Source organism: Canis lupus, chromosome 2 (assembly GCF_003254725.2).
Source record: "Canis lupus dingo isolate Sandy chromosome 2, ASM325472v2, whole genome shotgun sequence".
NCBI classification, from domain to species: domain Eukaryota; kingdom Metazoa; phylum Chordata; class Mammalia; order Carnivora; family Canidae; genus Canis; species Canis lupus.
Genome location: NC_064244.1, coordinates 70,507,189 through 70,528,235, shown reverse-complemented (window position 1 = coordinate 70,528,235; position 21,047 = coordinate 70,507,189). Strand labels below are relative to the sequence as shown.

The 21,047-nt window shown below is 41.9% G+C and overlaps 1 protein-coding gene and 2 non-coding genes across 10 annotated transcripts in view; all 3 read left to right on the top strand.

The window, feature by feature from the left end:
• Window positions 1-12,064, top strand: part of PHACTR4 (phosphatase and actin regulator 4) — a 98,122-nt gene extending 86,058 nt beyond the window's left edge. For all 8 annotated transcript variants that reach the window (XM_025447790.3, XM_049105591.1, XM_025447797.3 and 5 more), the window contains 5 exons: window positions 1,108-1,163; window positions 2,297-2,358; window positions 4,583-4,720; window positions 5,327-5,403; window positions 9,837-12,064. In XM_025447790.3, coding sequence (XP_025303575.1) covers window positions 1,108-1,163; window positions 2,297-2,358; window positions 4,583-4,720; window positions 5,327-5,403; window positions 9,837-9,852 — 349 coding nt within the window. In that variant the 3' untranslated portion in view covers window positions 9,853-12,064. The remainder of the gene's footprint in view (window positions 1-1,107; window positions 1,164-2,296; window positions 2,359-4,582; window positions 4,721-5,326; window positions 5,404-9,836) is intronic.
• A 7,473-nt stretch (window positions 12,065-19,537) lies between these two features.
• On the top strand, window positions 19,538-19,742 carry LOC112660730 (small nucleolar RNA SNORA73 family). Its single transcript, XR_003137167.1, has one exon. It is a non-coding gene; the product is annotated as a small nucleolar RNA SNORA73 family (small nucleolar RNA).
• Window positions 19,743-20,463: 721 nt separating this feature from the next.
• On the top strand, window positions 20,464-20,667 carry LOC112660729 (small nucleolar RNA SNORA73 family). The gene has a single exon (XR_003137166.1). It is a non-coding gene; the product is annotated as a small nucleolar RNA SNORA73 family (small nucleolar RNA).
• The last annotated feature ends 380 nt before the right edge of the window (window positions 20,668-21,047 follow it).

The window sequence follows — 21,047 nt, the reverse complement described above, 5'->3', positions numbered from 1 at the left end:
GGGTTTTGGTTTAATGAACATTTTAAAAGGAAGTTTTTTTGTGTGTTTTTGTTTTTTAAAGATTTTATTTATACACAACACAGAGAGAGGGGTAGAGACATAGGCAGAGGGAGAAGCAGACTCCCTGCAGGGAGCCTGATGCAGGACTGCATCCTGGAACCTTAGGATCACGCCCTGAGCCAAAGGCAGACACTCAACCACTAAGCTATGCAGGCATCCCTAAAAAGGAAGGTCTTGTTCAGAGGAAGCAAAAAAATCTTTGAAATACATAAAGAATGTTGTCAGTTGTATATAAAATGGGGCTAGGAGTTTTCTGTGCAGGTAGCTAAAGAGTTATTAGTATGCAGTTCAAATATAGTCTGAGAAATATTAATCAAAGGTAACAAGTGAATAACTGTGTGATTCCAGAGGTGACAAGTTATCGGTGGTAACATCTCAGAGCTGTGGATGAAATGAGAAACTTCATCAGTATTTCGCAAAGGGAACCAAAGTTAAAATCATAGAATTACACAATATCACTTCAAAAGAGACAGCCTTAAATTCCAGTGGTTGCTAAATCACTGGTTTAAAAATCAAAAGAAAGACATCAGTCCTATGGGAAGGACTGTAAAAATCCATATATGAAATCAGTCCTCATCCCTGGTTTTCTGAATCAGAATGTCTATTATATACCTTAGATTCTGTGCTCCATCAGCAAATCTGTTTGGGAACTACCAGTCCAGTCCAGACTTTCATTTTACAAATGAGACCACTCAGGATCTAACTGAGCTTTTTTGTGGTCACACGGCTCATTAATAATACCAGAGCTAAAAAAAAATAAAAATAATAAAAAATAATAAAAAAAAAATAATACCAGAGCTACAACTGGAATTTTGGCCTCCTCTTTGCATTTACAATTCCTTTTTATGTTGTAGTATCTGTATTAACACTTTCAACATGAGAATTATTTCATAAGCAGATAAATGAAATAAAAATAACTAAACAGTTTGGAAATCTCTTGCTTTCTTGCTAGTTTAGGGGCTAATATAAACTGAGCCCAAAACAGATCTTTATAAGCAGGATTGGGAGACTTGACATGGACAATACCCTTATTTATCTCCTTTTCAGACGACTGAGTCAAAGACCGACGCCAGAAGAACTAGAACAGCGAAATATACTACAACGTGAGTCCAGCTATGGGAATAAAGTTGTACAAGTTTTCTTTGTATATTTCGGAATTTAATATACAGACTAGAGAAAAGCATTTTCTACAAGAGCCAAAGAGAGAGTGTTCCAGCCCAGGAAGGACCACTCATACCTTTTCCCCTGAAGAACAGAGTTCCCCCAAGCTTCTTTTACAAGATATCGTTGTGGTATTGCTTAATGTACTGGGAACCGCCAGAAAATTCTGCTCTGATGATTTATCCTGAGACTGCCTTGGCCATATGGGAGGATTTCACAGCATATGTAGGTGCTGCTCAACTTTTCCCTGTCTTCGGGGAAGGTAGTAGCTGTGCATTTGGAGAAGACCTTCCTGTTCCTAGTGGACTTTGAGGGCTGGGACCCAAAGCAAGTTCCAGATGTAGGAGTCCCCCTGCTTTTTTCATCTCTTAAGACTTTCATACATCTAAAGTCACAAAACAAGAACATGTATTTTATTTTCTTTCTTTGTTCATAATTAACTTCCTAAAATAGCATTCTGATCTAATAGACATTTGATTCAGTTTTCCAGACTCTGGGGTGAAATTTACCCTTAAAAGCCTCCACACTGAGAGGATTAGGCTTCATTGAGCTATTGTGGGTGTGCTCAGTTTGACCAGCCCATCCCCTGTTCTCTCACCACTGTGTGGATATATGCAGCTTAAAACTTGAGGACCTTTATAGACATATCACACAAAACTCAGTGTGATCTTTATTCTTCATTCTTGCTGGTTACTCTTGAGTGAGAATCTGCAGAGTTTTTCTGAGGGGCACAGAAAATATATTTATCTTTGTAGGCCAAAAGCAAAAGGAAGCTATTACATAGGTACTTACCATGCCATTCAATATATAATCATTTAAAAATGGAAAGATCATTCTTAGCTCATGGGCAGTAAAAACATAGCCAACTGGCTGGATTTGGTACCAGGGGGTGACCCTTGCTCTTAACTATTCAACTATACCAGTTGACAAGAAAATTGTTTTGATTAGCCATCCCCAAAGTTAGTATTTTATTCTGACTTGGAGCCTACAAGAAATATCTGCTGTGTAATTACTGAAAACACTGATATGCAAATTGCTATTTTGAAGTAATATTGTTTTGGACTGTTGACTGTAGCTAAAAATGAAGCTGATCGGCAGGCAGAAAAACGAGAGATTAAACGTCGGCTCACTAGAAAGGTACGTAGCCCAAGTGTTTGGTTTTAGTCTGTCTACTGGCCACATATCTTGTATTTGAATGACCTATTTGGTTAGAAAGAAATGAATTTTACTTGAATTGCCACAAATTGCTATGAAACTAGAATACATGATGCAGATACTGAAGACAGCAAAGCATTTTTTTTTAAGGATTTTATTTAGAGAGAAAGAGCACGAGCAGGGGGGAGGGAGAAAGAGAAACAGACCCCTCACTGAGCAGGGAGCCCAATGAGGGACTTGATTCCAGGACCCTGGGATCATGACCTGAGCCAAAGGCAGATGCTTAACCAACTGAGCCACCCAGGTGCCCCAACAATATAGCATTATCAAGAGCAATTTTAAATCATTTTTACTATTTAAAGAACACCTGACACAAAAAGGTGCTCCATTAATGTTTGCATAAATTCTGACTTTTTATTTTTTATTTTTTTTTTAATTTTATTTATTTATGATAGTCCCACAGAGAGAGAGAGAGAGAGAGGCAGAGACATAGGCAGAGGGAGAAGCAGGCTCCATGCACTGGGAGCCTGACGTGGGATTCGATCCCGGGTCTCCAGGATCGCGCCCTGGGCCAAAGGCAGGCACCAAACCGCTGCGCCACCCAGGGATCCCAAATTCTGACTTTTTATTTGGTAAACATGGGATTCTGGTGTAGACTTTAAAACCTGTTGAAGTATAGCAACAGTAACAGGAGGAATGCGTAGCATTCAGATTTGCAAATTGGTTGTTTTCTAGTTGGAAGGAACTGAACTGACCCTTAGTGATACCTGCAAAGTATGAAAACACCAACTGGGATTTTTGTTCTTTGTCCCAGATCAAATGGGGTACAATTTTTTCTGTACTAGACCTATGTTAGCTTTTAAGCTTGAGGATTCCTTTCCTTCCCGCCATAATAGTTTATAATTGCCTCTAATAGATTCTGATTTGTCCTAAATTCTCTAGATAGTTCTTAAAACTTATAAGAATCTCCAGAAAAGTGATGGATCTAGACATCATCTTCCTTATTTCTCCTACTTCCCCTTCCCTGGGAGCAGAGGAATCATTCTTGATACATTCAGGGGAGCTGGATGCCACAGGCTGGACTTGATGCCTTCAGATTGAGCAGGTCACCTGATTGCACAATCTTAAATCATAATTCATTACCAAATCTCGGCATTATTCATTTTAAAGGAAATCTACCCTTTATATTACCCACTATATATTGCTTTTATATTAAATGTATTCATTTTATAATGTATTATATGTGAGTTTATAGCCCTAATCCTTTTGCTACCCAAAATGTGGTCCCTGGACCAGCAGCATTGGCATCACCTGGGAGCTTGTTTGGGTTTTGTTTTGTTTTGTTTTCTGTTTTTTTGGGTTTTTTTTTTGTTTTTTTTTGTTTTTTAAGATTTTATAGGACGCCTGGGTGCCTCAGCAGTTGAGCGTCTGCCTTTGGCTCAGGGTGTGATCCCAGAGTACTGGGATCGAGTCCCACATCAAGCTCCCTGCATGGAGCCTGCTTCTCCCTCTACCAAGGTCTCTGCCTCTGTCTGTGTCTCTCATGAATAAATAAATAAAATCTTTTTAAAAAAATTTTTTTCAAAAAATAAAAAAAAAAAGATTTTATTTATTTATTTATTTATTTATTTTTTTTTTTTTTTTTTTTTTTAGATTTTATTTATTTAAGATAGAGTGAAAACAAGAGAGAACAGAGAGGGAGAAGGAGAAGCAGACTCGCTGCTGAGCGGATAGCCCCATGCGGGGCTCAATTGTAGGACCCTGAGATCATGACCCAAGCCAAAGGCAGACGCTTAACTGACTGAGACACCCAGGCGCCCCATCACCTGGGAGCTTGTAAGAGACAAAGAATCTCCAGCTCCACCTCAGATCTGCTTAATCAGAATCTGCATTTTAACCAGATCCCCAAATGATCTATATGCATATTAAAGTTTGAGAAGCACCGGTTATACTGGTTATACAGGTTTATAGCTTTGGTTCTCTATCTTAGCTGTGCATTGAGGAGCTTTAAAAAACAAAACAAAACAAAACAAAAACCTCCCAATACCCAGAATCTCTGGGAATGGACCCAGGAATCTGTAGTATCTAAAGGCCCCCAGGTAATTCCAGTGTGCAGCTAAGGTTGAAGCTGGGTTGGAGGCAATTTGAATGCATAATTGATGCCTAATTCCTGGCGTAGTAAATTAAGAGGCTCTATGTCTTTCAGCTCAGTCAAAGGCCAACTGTGGCTGAACTACTTGCCAGGAAGATTTTGAGGTTTAATGAATATGTGGAGGTAACAGATGCTCAAGATTATGACCGGCGAGCCGACAAACCTTGGACCAAACTGACTCCTGCTGACAAGGTAGGTGGCTGTTTGTGTGTGTGTCTCTCTCTATTTGAAGAAAGTAGGACACTAACTAGAAGGGAAAACCATGAAATTTTCACTTTTGATATAATGTTGAATTTTTAATCAAGATACAAAATGCCAAGATGTGTAAAACTCTATGCTAATAACTCTACCACCACCAGGACCACCACAACCAAAAGAAAATTCTTGCTGTCTCACAGAGTCCACAAATCTGGTAGGAAATTAAAACACACTTTAACAGTGGTTATGTTTGGTTGGAGGGAGTTTGGGTGGTAGATTTTAATAGTTACTTGTATTTCACTTTTATAACAGGAAAAGCATTTTTATGTGTTGTGGAAACTATAAAAGCAACAATATCTCTTTTTAGCTCTGTGAGTGTTTTAAGTAGAGATACTTGGTTCATTAGGCTATGAGTGGTGTCAGAGAAGGCGACATGTATCAGGCTCAGTGTGTAGACCTGGCTTCTTTCCTCACTCTGGGTTGCCCACTGCAGTTTGCACTGGCTCATGAAGTTAAGCACAATAGAGAACAGATGGCAAATGACACTGCTATACTATGGCAGACAGAAGATGCTGAAACATTTTTGTTTCTACTCCACAGGCTGCTATAAGAAAAGAATTAAATGAATTTAAAAGCTCAGAGATGGAGGTTCATGAAGAGAGCAAACATTTTACACGGTAAGACCCAAAAGACACAAGTACAGCAAGCTATATAGAGCTCCACCACAAGTACTGCAAACTATATAGAGCTCCACCACAAATACCAGAGTTGTTCAGATGGGAAGGACTCTAATGACATCATTAAAAGAAGGACACACACACACACACACACACACACACACACACACACACAAAAGGACACAGCATGTTGACTGCAAGACTACATTAAGAGAAAGAAATGAGGACTAAGAGGCAGTAGGAAGTGCCTATACTAAGTGAAATATATAGTATTTAATCCTTGCAGTGAGCCTGCAGGCTTTGTTAATATCTCCATTTTGTTGACGAAAAAACAGGTTGGGGGTACCTGGCTGGCTCAGTTGGTAGAGCATGAGACTCTTGATCTGGAGGTTGTGAGTTCAAGCCCCACTGGGTGTAGAGCTTACTTAAAAAAGAAAAAAGAGGGACGCCTAGGTGACTCAGTGGTTGAGCATCTGCCTTTGGCTCAGGTCGTGATCCTGGAATCCCAGGATCAAGTCCCACATCAGGCTTCCCGCAGGGAGCCTGCTTCTCCCTCTGCCAATGTCTCTGCCTCTCTCTCTGTGTCTCTCATGAATAAATAAATAAAATTTAAAAAAAGAAAGAAAGAAAAAAGAAACAGGCCCAGAAGGGTTAATCAAGTTGTAGAAGCAGGACTGGAGAAAGAAATAACTAATGAAAGTCCCTGGAGCTCTCTTCCTGCACCTCACCATCCCAGGGTATGTATGAGGGAATTGTTGTTGAGTTAGGCAAGACGTCAGCCTCTTTGATTTCAGTTATTTCTAGCACTGCTGGTCTGATACAAGTTTTGAATTAGCTGCTTTCATGAAACAGGCCAAGAAATATTTTGATGTGGAATTACTGTTGTAATTAAGGACTCATCCAATACCTAAAGAATCAGCTGGATACAAATGCAATCAGTGAAAGTGTGTAGGTGAAGATGCAAAGGGCACCTGGCAGGCTCAGTTGGAAGAGCATGCAACTCTTAATCTCCAGGGTCATGAGTTTAAGCCCCATGTTGTTGGGTGTAGAAATAACTAAAAATAAAGTTTAAAAAAAAAAAAAAAGGATGGGGCACCTGGGTTGCTCATCGGTTAAGTGTCTGCCTTCAATTCAGGTCATGATTCCAGGGTCCTGGAATGGAGCCCTTCATAGGGCTCCCTGCTCAGCGGGGAGCCTGCTTCTCCCTCTCCCCCACTCTCCCTGCTTATGTGCTCTCTCTCTCTCTCTCTCTCTCTCTCTCTGTCAAATAAGTAAAATCTTTAAAAAAAAAAAAAAAAAAAAAAGCCTTGGGACTCCTGGATGGCTCAGCGATTGAATGTCTGCCTTCAGCTCAGGGTGTGATCCCACGGTCCTGGGATTGAGTTCCACATCAGGCTCCTTAAAAGGAGCCTGCTTCTCCCTCTATGTCTCTGTCCCTCTCTTTCTCTGTGTCTCATGAATAAATAAAATAAAATAAAAAATCTTTAATAAAAAATAACTAAATAAATTAATTTTTTAATAATAAAAAAATGTTAAAGGTTAAATGAAGGGAGTTGATACAATGAGAATTAGTTTGCTATAAAAAACAAATAAGCAGGGATCCCTGGGTGGCGCAGTGGTTTAGCGCCTGCCTTTGGCCCAGGGCGCGATCCTGGAGACCCGGGATCAAATCCCACATCGGGCTCCCGGTGCATGGAGCCTGCTTCTTCCTCTGCCTGTGTCTCTGCCTCTCTCTCTCTCGCTGTGTGCCTATCATAAATAAATTAAAAAAAACAAAAAACAAAAAAAACAAATAAGCAAAGTTGGAACATAAAATATTGTTAAACATTTTTCCATCACAATACAGGCAGATTGTTCTTTAAGATTTATTTATTCAGGGATCCCTGGGTGGCGCAGCGGTTTAGCGCCTGCCTTTGGCCCAGGGTGCGATCCTGGAGACCCGGGATCGAATCCCACGTCGGGCTCCCGGTGCATGGAGCCTGCTTCTCCCTCTGCCTGTGTCTCTGCCTCTCTCTCTCTCTCTCTCTCTCTCTCTCTCTGACTACCATAAATAAATAAAAATTTTAAAAAAAATTAAAAAAAAAAAACTTTTCAAAAGAAAAAAAAAAAGATTTATTTATTCAGGGATCCCTGAATGGCTCAGCGGTTTAGTGCCTGCCTTCGGCCCAGGGCGTGGTCCTAGAGTCCCAGGATCGAGTCCCACGTCAGGCTTCCTGCATGGAGCCTGCTTCTCCCTCTGCCTGTGTTCTGCCTCTCTCTGTCTCTCTCTCTCTCTCTCTCATGAATAAACTATTTAAAAATATATTTATTTATTTATTTATTATAGAGGGAACATGTGTGAGTGGGGGGAGGGGCAGAGAGAGAGGGACAGAAGAAGCTCAAGCAAACTGAGCACAGAGCCTGACTCGGGGCTCGATCCCATGACCCTGAGACTATGACCTGAGCTGAAACCAAGAGTTGGTTGGACACTCAACCAACTGAGCCACCCAAGTGCTCTGGTTCTTTTAATTACAGAATTTTTTGTGCCAAACTCTGATAGGAATAGAGAAGGCAAATTTTTTGAACAACAGTGACACTATTCAGGGCATTGTAATATGAACTCAAATAATAAACCTTGCTTGCCAGCAGGGAACTGTCATCTAATCTGGAAAAAGACCTGTGTACTACTCAGTATAGTACAGTCGATATGATAAATGCCTCAGCCGTCCTGAGTCTTAAATCTGCCAGGTTTCGTATCCAAAGTCTACCATTTCCTAACTATGTCAGTGTTAGCCATTCTCATTGTTATTATAATAGCAATAAAGTACTAGAGTGAGCAACATTAAAGAAAAGAGTCCTAGAGAAGGTGCCGCTTAGACTGGATCTTAAAGCATATGAAAGAATTTATTTGGACCAAAAGGAAGAAACCAGCATTACCAAACAGCGTTATAAGCAGAAGGACTGGCATTAACAAGGCTGTCGGAGGTGAGAAGGTAGAAGGTGTGCATTGTCTCTGCACGCATTGTCCTGGAGCAGGACACATACGAGAGCAGTGTTAAGAGGAGACCAGCACAATGAGCTTTGACTGTTACGCTAGGACATTGGAACCACTGGAGTATGAGTGTTTCAGGTGGAGCTCTGGTCGAATATGTAGGATGAAACTAGCAGCACAGAAACCAGTTAGGAAGTAACTAAAATAGTCACAGTGAGCACACTGGTAGCTGAAACCAGGGAAGAGATCGAGAGAATGCAAGAGAGATTTGAGCAGCATTTCAAGCATAGTGGGCCTCTGCGTGGCTCCGTCGGTTAAGTCATTTGGCTCAGGTTGTGATCTCAGGATCCTGGGATCAAGTCTCACCTCCTCCTCCCTGCTCAGCAGGGAGTCTCCTTCTCCTTTTGCCCTTCCCCCTGCTTGTGCACTCACTCTCTCAAGTAAATAGATATATTTTTTTTTTTTTTTAATTTCAAGCATAAACTCAACATTGGGCAATCTCTTGATTCCAGGGATAAATTAAAGGAGGTAGTTAGGTGACTCTTAAGATTTCAAACTTGTGATTTTTGAAATGTGTGAAGTCGATGAGGAGTTGAGGTGAACACTTTAGGATATTTATTCAGCACATATTTATTCAATACCTACTACCTGGTAGATAGCAGTACTTGGTGCTCAGAATATAGCCTGGAACAAGATAATGTCTCCACCTCAATGAGCTTTTATTCTAAAAGGGGAAGGCAGACAGTAAACTGGAAGAGTTTGACAAACCTGTGACACATTGAGGTGGAGATGCCTAGAAGACAGTTGGATATTCAGGCCAAGAGTCCAGGTATTAAAAAAAAAAAAAAAAAGCAGAGCCTCAAGGTATAAAGTTTTATGAGGGACGCCTGGGTGGCTCAGCAGTTGAGCCTCTGCCTTCAGCTCAGGGCATGATCCTGGGATCCAGGATCGAGTCCTGCATCGGGCTCCCTGTGGGTATCCTGCTTCTCCTTCTCCCTATGTCTCTGCCTCTCTCTCTCTCTCTCTCTCTCTCTTTCTCTGTGTGTCTCTCATGAATAAATCAATCAATCTTAAAAAGAAAGGTATAAAATTATGAGGAAAGATGGTGGTTCTTAAGGGGAAAATTGTTTGTGTCTAAAGGATGGACAGAGGAAAATGAGCCAGGAAAGCATTCTGAGGAAAAGCAATTAAAGAAGGAGGAGGAAGAAAAAAAAAGAAGAAGAAGGAAAACAGGGTACCTGGCTGGCTGTCAGTAAAGCATCTGATCTTGAGGTCTGTGAGTTCAAGCCCCACAGTGGGTGTGGAGGTTACTTTAAAGAAAAGAAGGAGAAGAAAAGTCAGGTAGAATTAGAGTAGCAGAGAGACAATTTTGAATATTGAGAGTGTAACATTTCATTACTATTAACATAATAGCAAAGCATTGGTATCTGGTAACTGGAGTTTTTTGCTCATCTTGTTTTAGCTACCATCGTCCATGATGCTGAAGTCTGAGAGAGGAACTACACAACCCCCAAAAGAGGGCTGCTTGGCTGCTTCAGTCTCAGAGTGATGTGGAAGGAATATCTGCACTTCCCAGCACAGCCAGGATTGAGTCGTCTGGGATGTAGTTCTGGGGCGAACAGCACTTATATGAATGTAGCATTTCACTGGAATGGGTGGTCATGTGCTACTCTGGGCAAAACTGAACACTTTGTCAGTGCTTTTGAACTTTCAATATTGCAGCATACTTGAGGGGTCCTCCTCACCAGCCACCCACGCTCTGGGCCACCCACACCCTTGCCCCAAGATGACTGCCTGTGCTAGGGCACAGTTTGCACCATTAGCCTTATCTGCTCTGTCCTGGTTGTAAGATCTCCTTGTGGAAGACCAAATCCCTGATCATTGGATCAGACCAATGTCTGATCCACCTGGTGGTGGGAAGAACCTTCTGGAGGCCCTCAGCCTCCTGGCAAAGGGTACCCCACCTCCAGGGCACCCCTCCATACTGCACTGGCATGTCAGTTGAAAGCACTGCACTATACCTCTCAACACAGCAATATAGTCCTCTTCAGGCAGTCCAGTCTGAAAGAAGCTCAGGATCTGACATGCTCTTCCATTTTGGCACAAGTCATCCTGATTTTTATTTTTAAAATTAAAAAAAAAATCTTGAAGAGGTGCTGGAAACTTAAGTTTTGAGCTGCAACTAGATTCCAAGTCAGGAAAATGAGAAAACATATATGTTTTCTATATACAAAACCAAAACCAAAAAAGGCCTTTATCATTAATGCCAACTTGGCAGAAAACTAACTCATGGCTTAAATTTTATAAGCTGTTGTACTTTTGTCATACCAAATGATATTGGAACTCATCTGACCAATAGATGTATTCTCCTCCACAACTCTGTGGGAGCAGCCATCTGCTTTGGGGCCCCACACTTCAGCCAGAATCACTACAAGGTCTAGGGCCACGGGGTCCAGGTGCTGGACCAGAAGTCTCTGGAGGAGGAAGTAGGAGGGGCACAATCATGACCAACTCCTCCTCCCTTCTCCATGCTGTTGGCCCTCTCTCCCCCACTCCCCCCCCCTCCCCCCAGCCTCCACCTGCTGATCCTCTGGCAGCTTCTGCCTCAAGTTATCTCTCCTCTGCCAAGCAGTAGCCAGTGTCATTGGTGCCCAGGCCTTGACTCAGCCCCTGCCCCTTTTTGTATTTGTAATATATAGTAATATGATTTCCTAAAGCAGAAAATTAATTTGTTTTCTTTGAGTTTTTATTTTGAAAACCATACAGCCTTACCATTTCCTTCTAATATCTGTTCATACTAAGTGGAAGAAAAAAAAATTTCCTATTTAACTGATAAATGTGGCTTTTTCCCCCCCTTACTTTAATGTTCAGAAAGTTGTGGCTGTATCCTAGATCCTTCTGCGATCCCTGTTCTGTTGGAACTGTTCAGTAGATGTTCTTTTATGGCCATATACTATTTGCTGAAAAATCAGAATATCAGGTCAAAACAGAAGAGCTGAGGTGACCTTAAAAGATAGTGTCTTCTCTCTGTAAGGGAAATAACAAAGTATTCTGATTTCTCAGTTACCATTAGATGCTCTGCAGCTATGGAACTACAGTGGGTCCATAGCTCCTTGAAGCTCCTGACATTTGGCGTGACTACAGTAAGATAAGTGACGATTCTGCACAGTGGTTAGAGGCCTGTACATAAGGTGGCCACACACATGACTTCCTCTCTCCGTTGGTTTGGAGGCTGTCTGGCTTATGCCAGCATTCTCTGTGGCTTGAGGTGGCATTTTCAAACCCTTCTTCCACTGCCTGACTTTCCCTTAATGTGCCAAGTTTGAAACAGGATTTGATTTCCTGAGCCACTTGTCCACTCTGTGTGCCGCCTTGGACTCTACTTTGTCTTTCATCTCATCATGTTCTTTTGAAACAAGATATTTTGGGGGTCAAGTCTTTTCAGGTGTTTTTATATATATATATATATATATATATATATATGTAATGGATCTGTGTTCCCTTTTTGTATAAGTAACAATTCACAATCAAAATGTAAAAAATAAATAAAAGTCTGATGTATTGTACTTCAAGATGCTTCCCTGATGTACAGAATCTCCTTGTAAAGTAAATAATTGCATTGTATATCAGTCTTCCTATCAATATTAATTATAAAGTATTTTAGAATTAAAAAAAAAAAGTCAAACTATACTATTCTGGTGTGAAGTGCTTATTTTTTTAATGTTCTATCTTATTCCAAAAGATTTAAGATAGCTTATAAACAATACCTAAAATACTGCTGGACACCCTAAATGAGAAGTAGATGATGGGAAAAAAATAATACCAAGAATACTAAATGTACCCAGAGATAAGGTCGGTCACGTTTGTGTCTGCACATGTATGGAAAAAGAATATGCAGCAGAAGAAAGCCAACTGTGACAACCCCCACCCCGCCCCATGGTATTTACCAAGTATGGCACAGATCCTTTATCCTCTCCCACCCCTGGTCTGAGAAAATACACTCCTATTGCCAGTGAAGAACCTGGGAGGTGAAAGTCCCTTCCCAAAAGGTCAAGGCAAAATATGTAGTCACTCTTTGTATATATTTAAGGATAAGCAGTTGCATCCCAATCAGTTGTCCCTGCAAGGATTTAACTGTGTATGAACCATATATAAGTAGACTACAGCACAGTAGGACAGTCCTACTGTACTCCTCTGGCAAGCAGCCCAGTTTCTATCCAGGTGGCCTCGCCAAATGACTCACTTTCCTCCTGTCACTTGAGAGAATGGCTCTGATTAGTACACCACCCTTTACCAAGAGTTAAAAGAAACCATGAGTCAAAACTGCTCAAAAGTGGTTCCACTTGCTCCGTGGTTTTCCTTCCAGCCCTCTAAAGACCAAACCCCACAGGGCCAAATCTCCAAAGAGGTCTCAAATTGCCATTGCTCTTTTGAGGTTAAGCATTGTCTACAGAAGGGTATTTTGAAGGTGCACATTGCTCAGTATTTGCTGAAATGATCAAAGAATTTACAGTCTTTACAGACTTAGATTAGTGTTCCCAGGAGAGGGAGGACTATAACTGGAGACCGAGAAAGGGCAAGTACAGGAGATACTGAATGGGAGGGGATGCGATAGGAAGTATACCTATGAAGGATGAGAATGCACAACAAAGAAAAGCCAAGCCCTGAAACGAAAACACGGCCTACGCCACTGCTTCAAGGCTCTATTCAATTCTAGCTCTAGGAGGCATGAAGAGTAAAACAGGAACCACCAGCAACCTGGGCCACTTGCTTCACTTATCACTTGTGTAGATAACATTAATTTCTTCCCCCAACAAAGTATAGAGGTCATCTGGCAGAGACAAACATCCTTATTTTTCCTCCATTTGGTACTGAAGAGACACACCATTCGTTCATTCATTCATTCATTCATTCATTCAATGTTTATCACCTGCCTTCCTATCCATCAGCCTCAGAAAAAATCTTCCCTTAACCTTCTAAACCTATTGCCCTACCTCCAGCTTTTTTTTTTTTTAATATTTTATTTATTCATGAGAAACACAGAGATAGGCAGAGGGAGAAGCAGGCTTCCTGCAGGGAGCCTGATGGGGGGACTTGATCCCGGGACTCCAGGATCATGCCCTGAACCAAAGGTGAGCCACTGAGGCATCCCACTATCTCAAGCTTTTTCTACACTCCCTTTATGTAACCTCTTCTGATGTTCACTTAAATTCCTGTACAGTCCAAGCGGTTGAGCTAAATGAGTGACAGGTGGAGAAAAAAGTGATATAAACTGAACAGGCTTCTTGACATTGGCTTATGACCTCTGGTCTGTACACACTGCTTTCCATTTCTAAGGTTATAGGCACTCACCTCCTCAAAATCTAAACTAAATCTGAACTAAAATGGTTTAGTCTAAGGTCACCAGCGACTTCTCAGTTAACTGCCACCTCCTAAACCTGTTTTCAGCTCGTAATGTATTTGATTCCTCTACAGCATCTGACACTTGGGCCAAAACTAGTCCTCAAAACTTATTCCTTGGCTTCCCAGACCCCACTGTCTCCCAGTTCTCTGGTCATGCTTTCTCTGCCCTGCTGGCTTCTTCTCTGACCACCATTTAAATGGGTTTTCATGTCCTTTTGTGACTCTTCCTGCTCTCCCAAGGTGACATCAGCCACCACTCTTATTCTGACAACTTCTACATCTTTATCTGCAACTTAGATTTCTTGCTGGAATCTAACCCAATATCCAGTTGCCCTTTGGACATCTACACACCCAAATGTTCCCCAGGGAATTCCTCTGCACCTCCAATGTGGACCTTACTGTCTACCTTCACAGCCTACCTTCTTAATCACCAGAGTTAGAGGACCACCATGATGCTCACTGTCATAAGCCTGAAACTTTGGTATTATCTGCAAGTTCCTCTTTTCTCAGGTCCAGTGGGACAATAAATTCCATGCATTCTTACCTCAGAAATGTCTCAATTCCTAGATCTCTTCTTGCCTTGTTTACCAAAGTTCAAAGCCAACATTATTTAATGGAACTTTATAACCTCTGATCTCTCCAATCTATCCTCCAATATTGCCACTAGAATTACCTTTCTAAAATGCAAAGCTGGTCATACCAATCCTTTACTTCAAAACGTATTGGTCCCTAGTTGCCTGCAAGAGAAAATTTAAACTCTTTGGCCTGGACTACAACATATTTTATAATTTAGCATTTATCTACTTTCTCATCTCATGAAGAAAAGTTCAGGGATACCTGGGTGGCGCAGTGGTTTAGCGCCTGCCTTTGGCCCAGGGCGTGATCCTGGAGACCCAGGATCGAATCCCACGTCGGGCTCCCGGTGCATGGAGCCTGCTTCTCCCTCTGCCTGTGTCTCTGCCTCTCTCTCTCTCTCTCTCTCTCTGTGACTATCATAAATAAATAAAAATTTTTAAAAAGAAAAGAAAAGTTCAGGCACTTCTTCCTTCCATGTTCCTCATCAAGCTGACTTCTTACCCTTCCCAGGAGACCATAGTCCTGCTAGCTCCTCAGCCTGCAATGCTATCATTGTCCATACCCCACTCCTTTACCCCTTTCAAGTTTGAGGTCAAATTTTAACTCCCAGAAAAATGCCTTCAGCCTTGAGCAGATTGTTCAGTTGCCCTGTCCTTTGTGTTCTCAGCATACAGCACTCATCAAGTGGTAATGTAATTTGCTGGCTTGTCTATTTCTCCCACTGTGGGCTCTTCCCAGACAACAAAGTGTTTCATGTCACAAGTCAGCACCTGGCTTGCTCAGTTGGTAGAAACTGCGAGTCTTGATCTTGGGGTTGTAAGTTCAAGCCCCACTTGGATGTACAGATCACTTAAAAATAAAATCTTTTTTAAAAAAGTTTTATGTCAGAGACCCCAGTGTCTAGCACAATACTTAGCAAATAAATCACATAAATCACTAAGTAAATGTTGAATGAATGATTGAATAGGAGCTGAATATTGGTAATATGGCCAGAGAAATAGCAGAATTATTTATCTTCTTTAACTCCTGGTTCTCTGGGGCACCTGGGTGGCTCAGTGGTCAAGCATCTGCCTTTGGCTCAGGTTGTGATCCCGGGGTCCTGGGATCAAGTCCCACATCAGGCTCTTTGCAGGAAGCCTGCTTCTCCCTCTGCCTATTTCTCTGCCTCTCTCTGTGTGTCTCTCATGAATAAATAAAATCTTTTAAAAAAAAAAAATAAAACCAAAAAGCCTCCTGGTTCTCAAATATTTTGGTTTTGTAACTCCTTTACAATTTTAAAAATTATTCAGAACCCCAAAGAATTTTTTTTTTAAGATTTTATTTATTTATTCGAGATAGAGAGAGGCAGAGACACAGGCAGAGGGAGAAGCAGGCTCCATGAGGGGAGCCTGACATGCGACTTGATCCTGGGTCTCCAGGATCAGGCCCTGGGCCAAGGCGGCCCTAAACCGCTGAGCCACCTGGGCTGCCCCCGCAAAGAACTTTTTATCTATTTATGATATCTATTGATGTACTAAAATTAAAACTGGAGAAAAATGTAAATCTTTTTATAATTTATACCATTAATTATAATATTATAAAGAAATAATACATTTCAAAATAACCCCAATACATGTTAACAATGTGTTTTTGTGAAAAATAACTATTTTCCAAAATAATTAAGGAGAAGAATGGCATTGTTCTACATTTTTTTCAAATCCCTTTAATGTCTGATTTAATAGATGACAGTCCATTTCTCAATTTGCTCCTGTATTGGATCTGTTGCTATCTGTTGTTTTGATTTAAGTAAATAAGAAAATCCAATCCCACACCGTTCATAAAGATGACAGCCATTTTTTCAAGTTAAAGAGTATTTCATGAAAAAATGTGGCTATTCCAGCTCACAACTCAAAACGATTATACAAGTGCTTTTCCTGGAGACAAATGCTGTCTTTTGCATCTGCAAAAGTACTTTATATGTACTTCTCACTTTGTCACACAAAATTCTAGGAAGATGGATACTCATAAGTTGAGAATTAAATTAATGACTTTTATTTCTCCACCAAGGGCATTCTTAGGGCAAGCTGACTCTAATTTTAATTTGCTATAGATATTCTTTTTTACCATGGTAAAAAACACATAACATAAAATGTGCTTTTGTCAGAGGGAGGTGGAGCACCTAACTGGCTAAGTTGGAAGAGCACGGACCCTTGATCTCAGGGTGAGTTCAAGGCCCACACTGGGTGTAGCGATTACTTAAAATATATATATATTCTCTATATATATATAGTATATTTAATATATATAGTATATATAAGTATATATATACTTAAAAATATAAAAAATAAAATATATATATACTTTTAAAAAAACATAAAATGGACCCTTTTTTAGCCATGTTTAAGTGTACACTTCAGTAGTCACTATATGCACACTGCAGTATAACAGATTTCTAGTACTTTTTCATCTTGCTAAACTGAAACTCTCTACCTATTGAATAACACCTCCCCCTTTCCACATACCCTCCCCCTAGTCCCTGGCAACCACTTTTCTTGTTTTCACTTCTAAAAAGTTTGAGAAAATGATTTTTTTAACTGTAAATTTATGATGATAAAGAATAATGATAACAATAGTTTGGTGACAGAGCCTCAAACCACCCACCACTTTGCTTTATAGCATCAGTGCAGAGATTCAACACAGTGAAAAGGCAAAGGAAGTCTAAGTATTATGAAATAGTCTGGACCTCATGGATCCCCAAGAGTGTCAGAGACCCTAAGGTCTGACAACTTTGCTTTGAGAACCATTGCTCCTAGTGTGTTTCACGTTTTAAAATCTAGGTAATGGGGGATCCCTGGGTGGCTCAGCGGTTTAGCGCCTGCCTTCCGCCCAGGACATGATCTTGGAGTCCCCAGATGGAGTCCTGCATTGAGTCCCTCATCGGGCTCCCTGGATGGAGCCTGCTTCTCCCTCTGCCTGTGTCTCTGCCCCTCTCTCTGTGTCTCTCATGAATAAATAAAATCTTTTTAAAAATAAATAAATAAATAAATAAATAAATAAATAAATAAATAAATAAATAAAAATAAAATAAAATCTAGGTAATGGGACACCTGGGTGGCTCAGTGGTTGAGTGGCTGCCCTCAGGGTCAGGGCTTGGTCCAGGGGTCCTAGGATGAGTCCCACATCAGGCTCCCTACATGGACCCTGCTTCTCTGTCTGCCTCTGTTTCTCATGAGTAAATAAATAAAATCTTAAAAATAAATTTTAAAAAAATCTAGGTAAATGATACCACTGTCTTAGAATTGCTGTGCTAGTAAATAACCTATGTAAAGAATCCGGCACAAAATCTTATGTGAGGAACACTATAAGTGTTTCCACTCATTATAGCCCAGCTATGATGGCTCTGTGTTATTTTTACATTAACTCTATCCGCTTAACACCATATTCAAAATCCTATCACATTTGCAAAATTTCACATGTAATATGTATCTCCAGGATTCTTTACATGCCTACTTTATATCACACGACTGTGTGTTAAAATATACTTGATGTAAAATTTACCTTTTTAACCTTTTTAGGCGTACAGTTCGAAGTATCGAATACATCCATTATCGTGTACAGGAGGCTTTTAGTTTTAGCCAATTTATGTGAAAGCCTTTCTGTCCTATTTTCCTATCATTTATCAAAAGTTAATTTCACATGTGACAGGGCAGATTCAATCACTGTTGAGATCCTGCATTTCTCTAGATGGCTTTTTCCTCTCTCTCTTTTTTTAAAAATGATTTCGTTTATTTATTCATGAGAGACACAGAGAGAAGCAGGCTCCATGCGGGAAGCCCGATGCGGGACTCGATCCCACGATCCCAGGACCACGGCCTGGGCCGAAGGCAGGCGCTCTACCGCTGAGCCACCCAGGCGTCCCTAGGCGGCTTTTTTTCATTTTGCATAGAATTACTCCAAAGCGTTGGGGGATGGAGGCTAGCGGGTTTATCTCAGTCTATATCGTCCAGACTGGGCGAGCGGATTGCTGAGGAGCACCCTTGCTGCTCAGCACCAGGCTACATACTCCCAAACTCCGTTTCCGTAATTCACATTCTCCAGCAGGTTCCCACGCGCGAGGCTCTATTGTCGCGAGAAGCCTCTGAGTCGGGTAGGGGTGGGGCTTAAACTCCCAGCATCCTTTGCGAATTTCCGATTCCCTAACTGCGCAGGGCGCTGCGCAGGCGCAATAGAGATACCTTGACTTCCGCCCGCTTCAGAAGGTATAAATAAGGATGCCTTGGGGGTTGTACGGCCTTTTGGAGAAAGACTGCGGCGCCGTTTGGTCTTTAGTAGGTAAGAGTTTTACCCTTTCGGTTGGTTACTTCTAGCTTTAGTACCCCGGGGCCTGCCAGCAAGCTGTTCCTGTGGGCATCGTGCTCTCTGGAGCCCCTTCTGCGGCGTCCATGCTGACTACGCTTGCTCGCGCAGCGGGGCTGGGCCGGATGTGGGCCGCGGAGGCCTCGCGAGCCGCGGGCCTTGCGCATAGTCCAGGCGCTCGCGCTGAGACCTACGGGGCTGCCGCTTCACGCACCAGGATGCCAGATGCTCGGCCCACCCCGCCCCTGTTGTTTGATCTGGTCTCCTAGGAAGCGGTGGGATTGCATGCCGATCATTCTATTCCCGACGGCCCATCGGAGATTAAGAATCGATTTCGAAAGCGAGCGTTCTTAATTCTGCCGCTTGTTTTATGACGTAGGGTGATCTCAGGGCGCACTCCTGATGGCCGAGTTGTAGATAGGACCCGTAATTGCTGTGTCAGCGCTCTGGATGTGCCATTTCTTTTCTTTTTAAACATTTTATTCATGAAAGAGAGAGGCAGAGGGAGAAACCGGCTCCATGCAGGGAGCCCGATGCGGGACTCGATCCCGGGTCTCCAGGATCACGCCCTGGGCCGAAGGCGGCGCTGAGCCACCCAGGGACCCGCTGGATGTGCCATTTCTTAAACAGTAGTGCTAATCGCCTACTGGGATTTTTAGCTCTGTTTTGGGTACCTGGCTGAAAGTGCATTTAGACTACTGACCTGAGACTCCTGGTCGGTATTGAACTCGAACTTCGTTGACACTTGGGAATTTAGTATCTACCCCAGAATGGATATCCTGGGGAAGTCACCCTCTACTGGTTGAAATTTATTTCTAGCTCTTTAGTTAGCAAATGAAATTACGGTGACCAACGTGGATACTCCCGGGAGGTCACTCTCCCCGGGCTCTGTCCAGGTGGCGTGCGGGAGCTCAGGGCTCTGCCCGGTGACGTACAGTCCCCTTCCACAACGTTGGAGATGAAGCCGGGCCTTGAGTCTGCGCCTGCATATTCCTACAGCTTCTCAGAGTCCTGTGGACCATGACTGAGGAGACAAACCATGCAGGAAACAGCTCTCTAGAGCACCCCCTATCTGGATATAGGTTGATTGGAAAGAAATCTGCTTTTATTACCTGCTGTACAACTGGATTAAGCTCTTACCTTACTTTGTTTTTGCAGCAATGGCTAAGGATTCCAAATAATTTGATCTGAGGTAAGTAAATCCAAAAATTGGGGGTAAGAATTGGTTTTGGCTTGTCGGTGTTTTCCTGTTGACATTTAATCATTCCAGCCCAGTTCTTTTCATGAATGTGCTCCTTGCATTTAATATATCCAGATTAAAACTTCACTGTATTCTTGTTGGCATATTGACAGTTTTGTAGATGTATGCTCATGTCTGGGAAGATTGCTTTTTATTGAGTAAAGGTTAATATTTTCGCATCTTTGTCATGTGATACGGTAGAAATTTCTGCTAATTTTGGATGAATTAACCAAAACCAAGATTAGCAAAACTTCGTGTATACAAACCATATAAATAAAGCATGCATACTCCGTCAAAGTCTGTGCATGGGAGCCAAGGATTTAGTCTCCAGTACAAGCCCTGTTAGATAACAGAAATGAAAGTGAGCATATGTACCCGCATATTCCTAGGACAGTAAGTACAGAAACCATGAAACAGTCAGTAGTAATAACTGGGTTTTAAAGAAGCTTTCCTCAGATTCACTTGGGCAGAATGGAATGCGGAAAATGAAATCTCTTGAAAATGTTTTGAGAGTGAGGCTGTTTAATCAGGCATTCCAACGTGGATACTCCCGGGAGGTCACTCTCCCCGGGCTCTGTCCAGGTGGCGTATGGGAGCTCAGGGCTCTGCCCCGTGACGTACAGTCCCTTTCCACAACGTTGGAGATGAAGCCGGGCTTGAGTCTGCGCCTGCATATTCCTACAGCTTCTCAGAGTCCTGTGGACCATGACTGAGGAGACAAACCATGCAGGAAACATCTAATGAAAACTAAAATGAAATTTTTTAGTGGTCGTTATTAGGAGTCTGATCCTCTTTTTTTTTTTTTCCCCCCATTCAGGAAAGAAGAGGAGCTTCACTTAACTGGCAGTTGATCTTTTGTGTTCTTTATTTGGCAGGGGAGGGTTGGTAAAATGATAAATGCTGTTTATAAGATAAGCGTGGAGGTTTGGAAGCTTGGGCATATTTGACCCCCTTTTGAAACTTCCCTTTAAGTAAATCGGGGTGGTGGGGAGCAGGTTAGAAAAGGAAGTTCTTAGGTATGGCTCTAGAACCATACTTTTTATAAAGATTTTATTTATTCATGAGAGGCAGAGGGAGAAGCAGGCTCCACACAAGGAGCCCCATGTGGGAATCCATCCT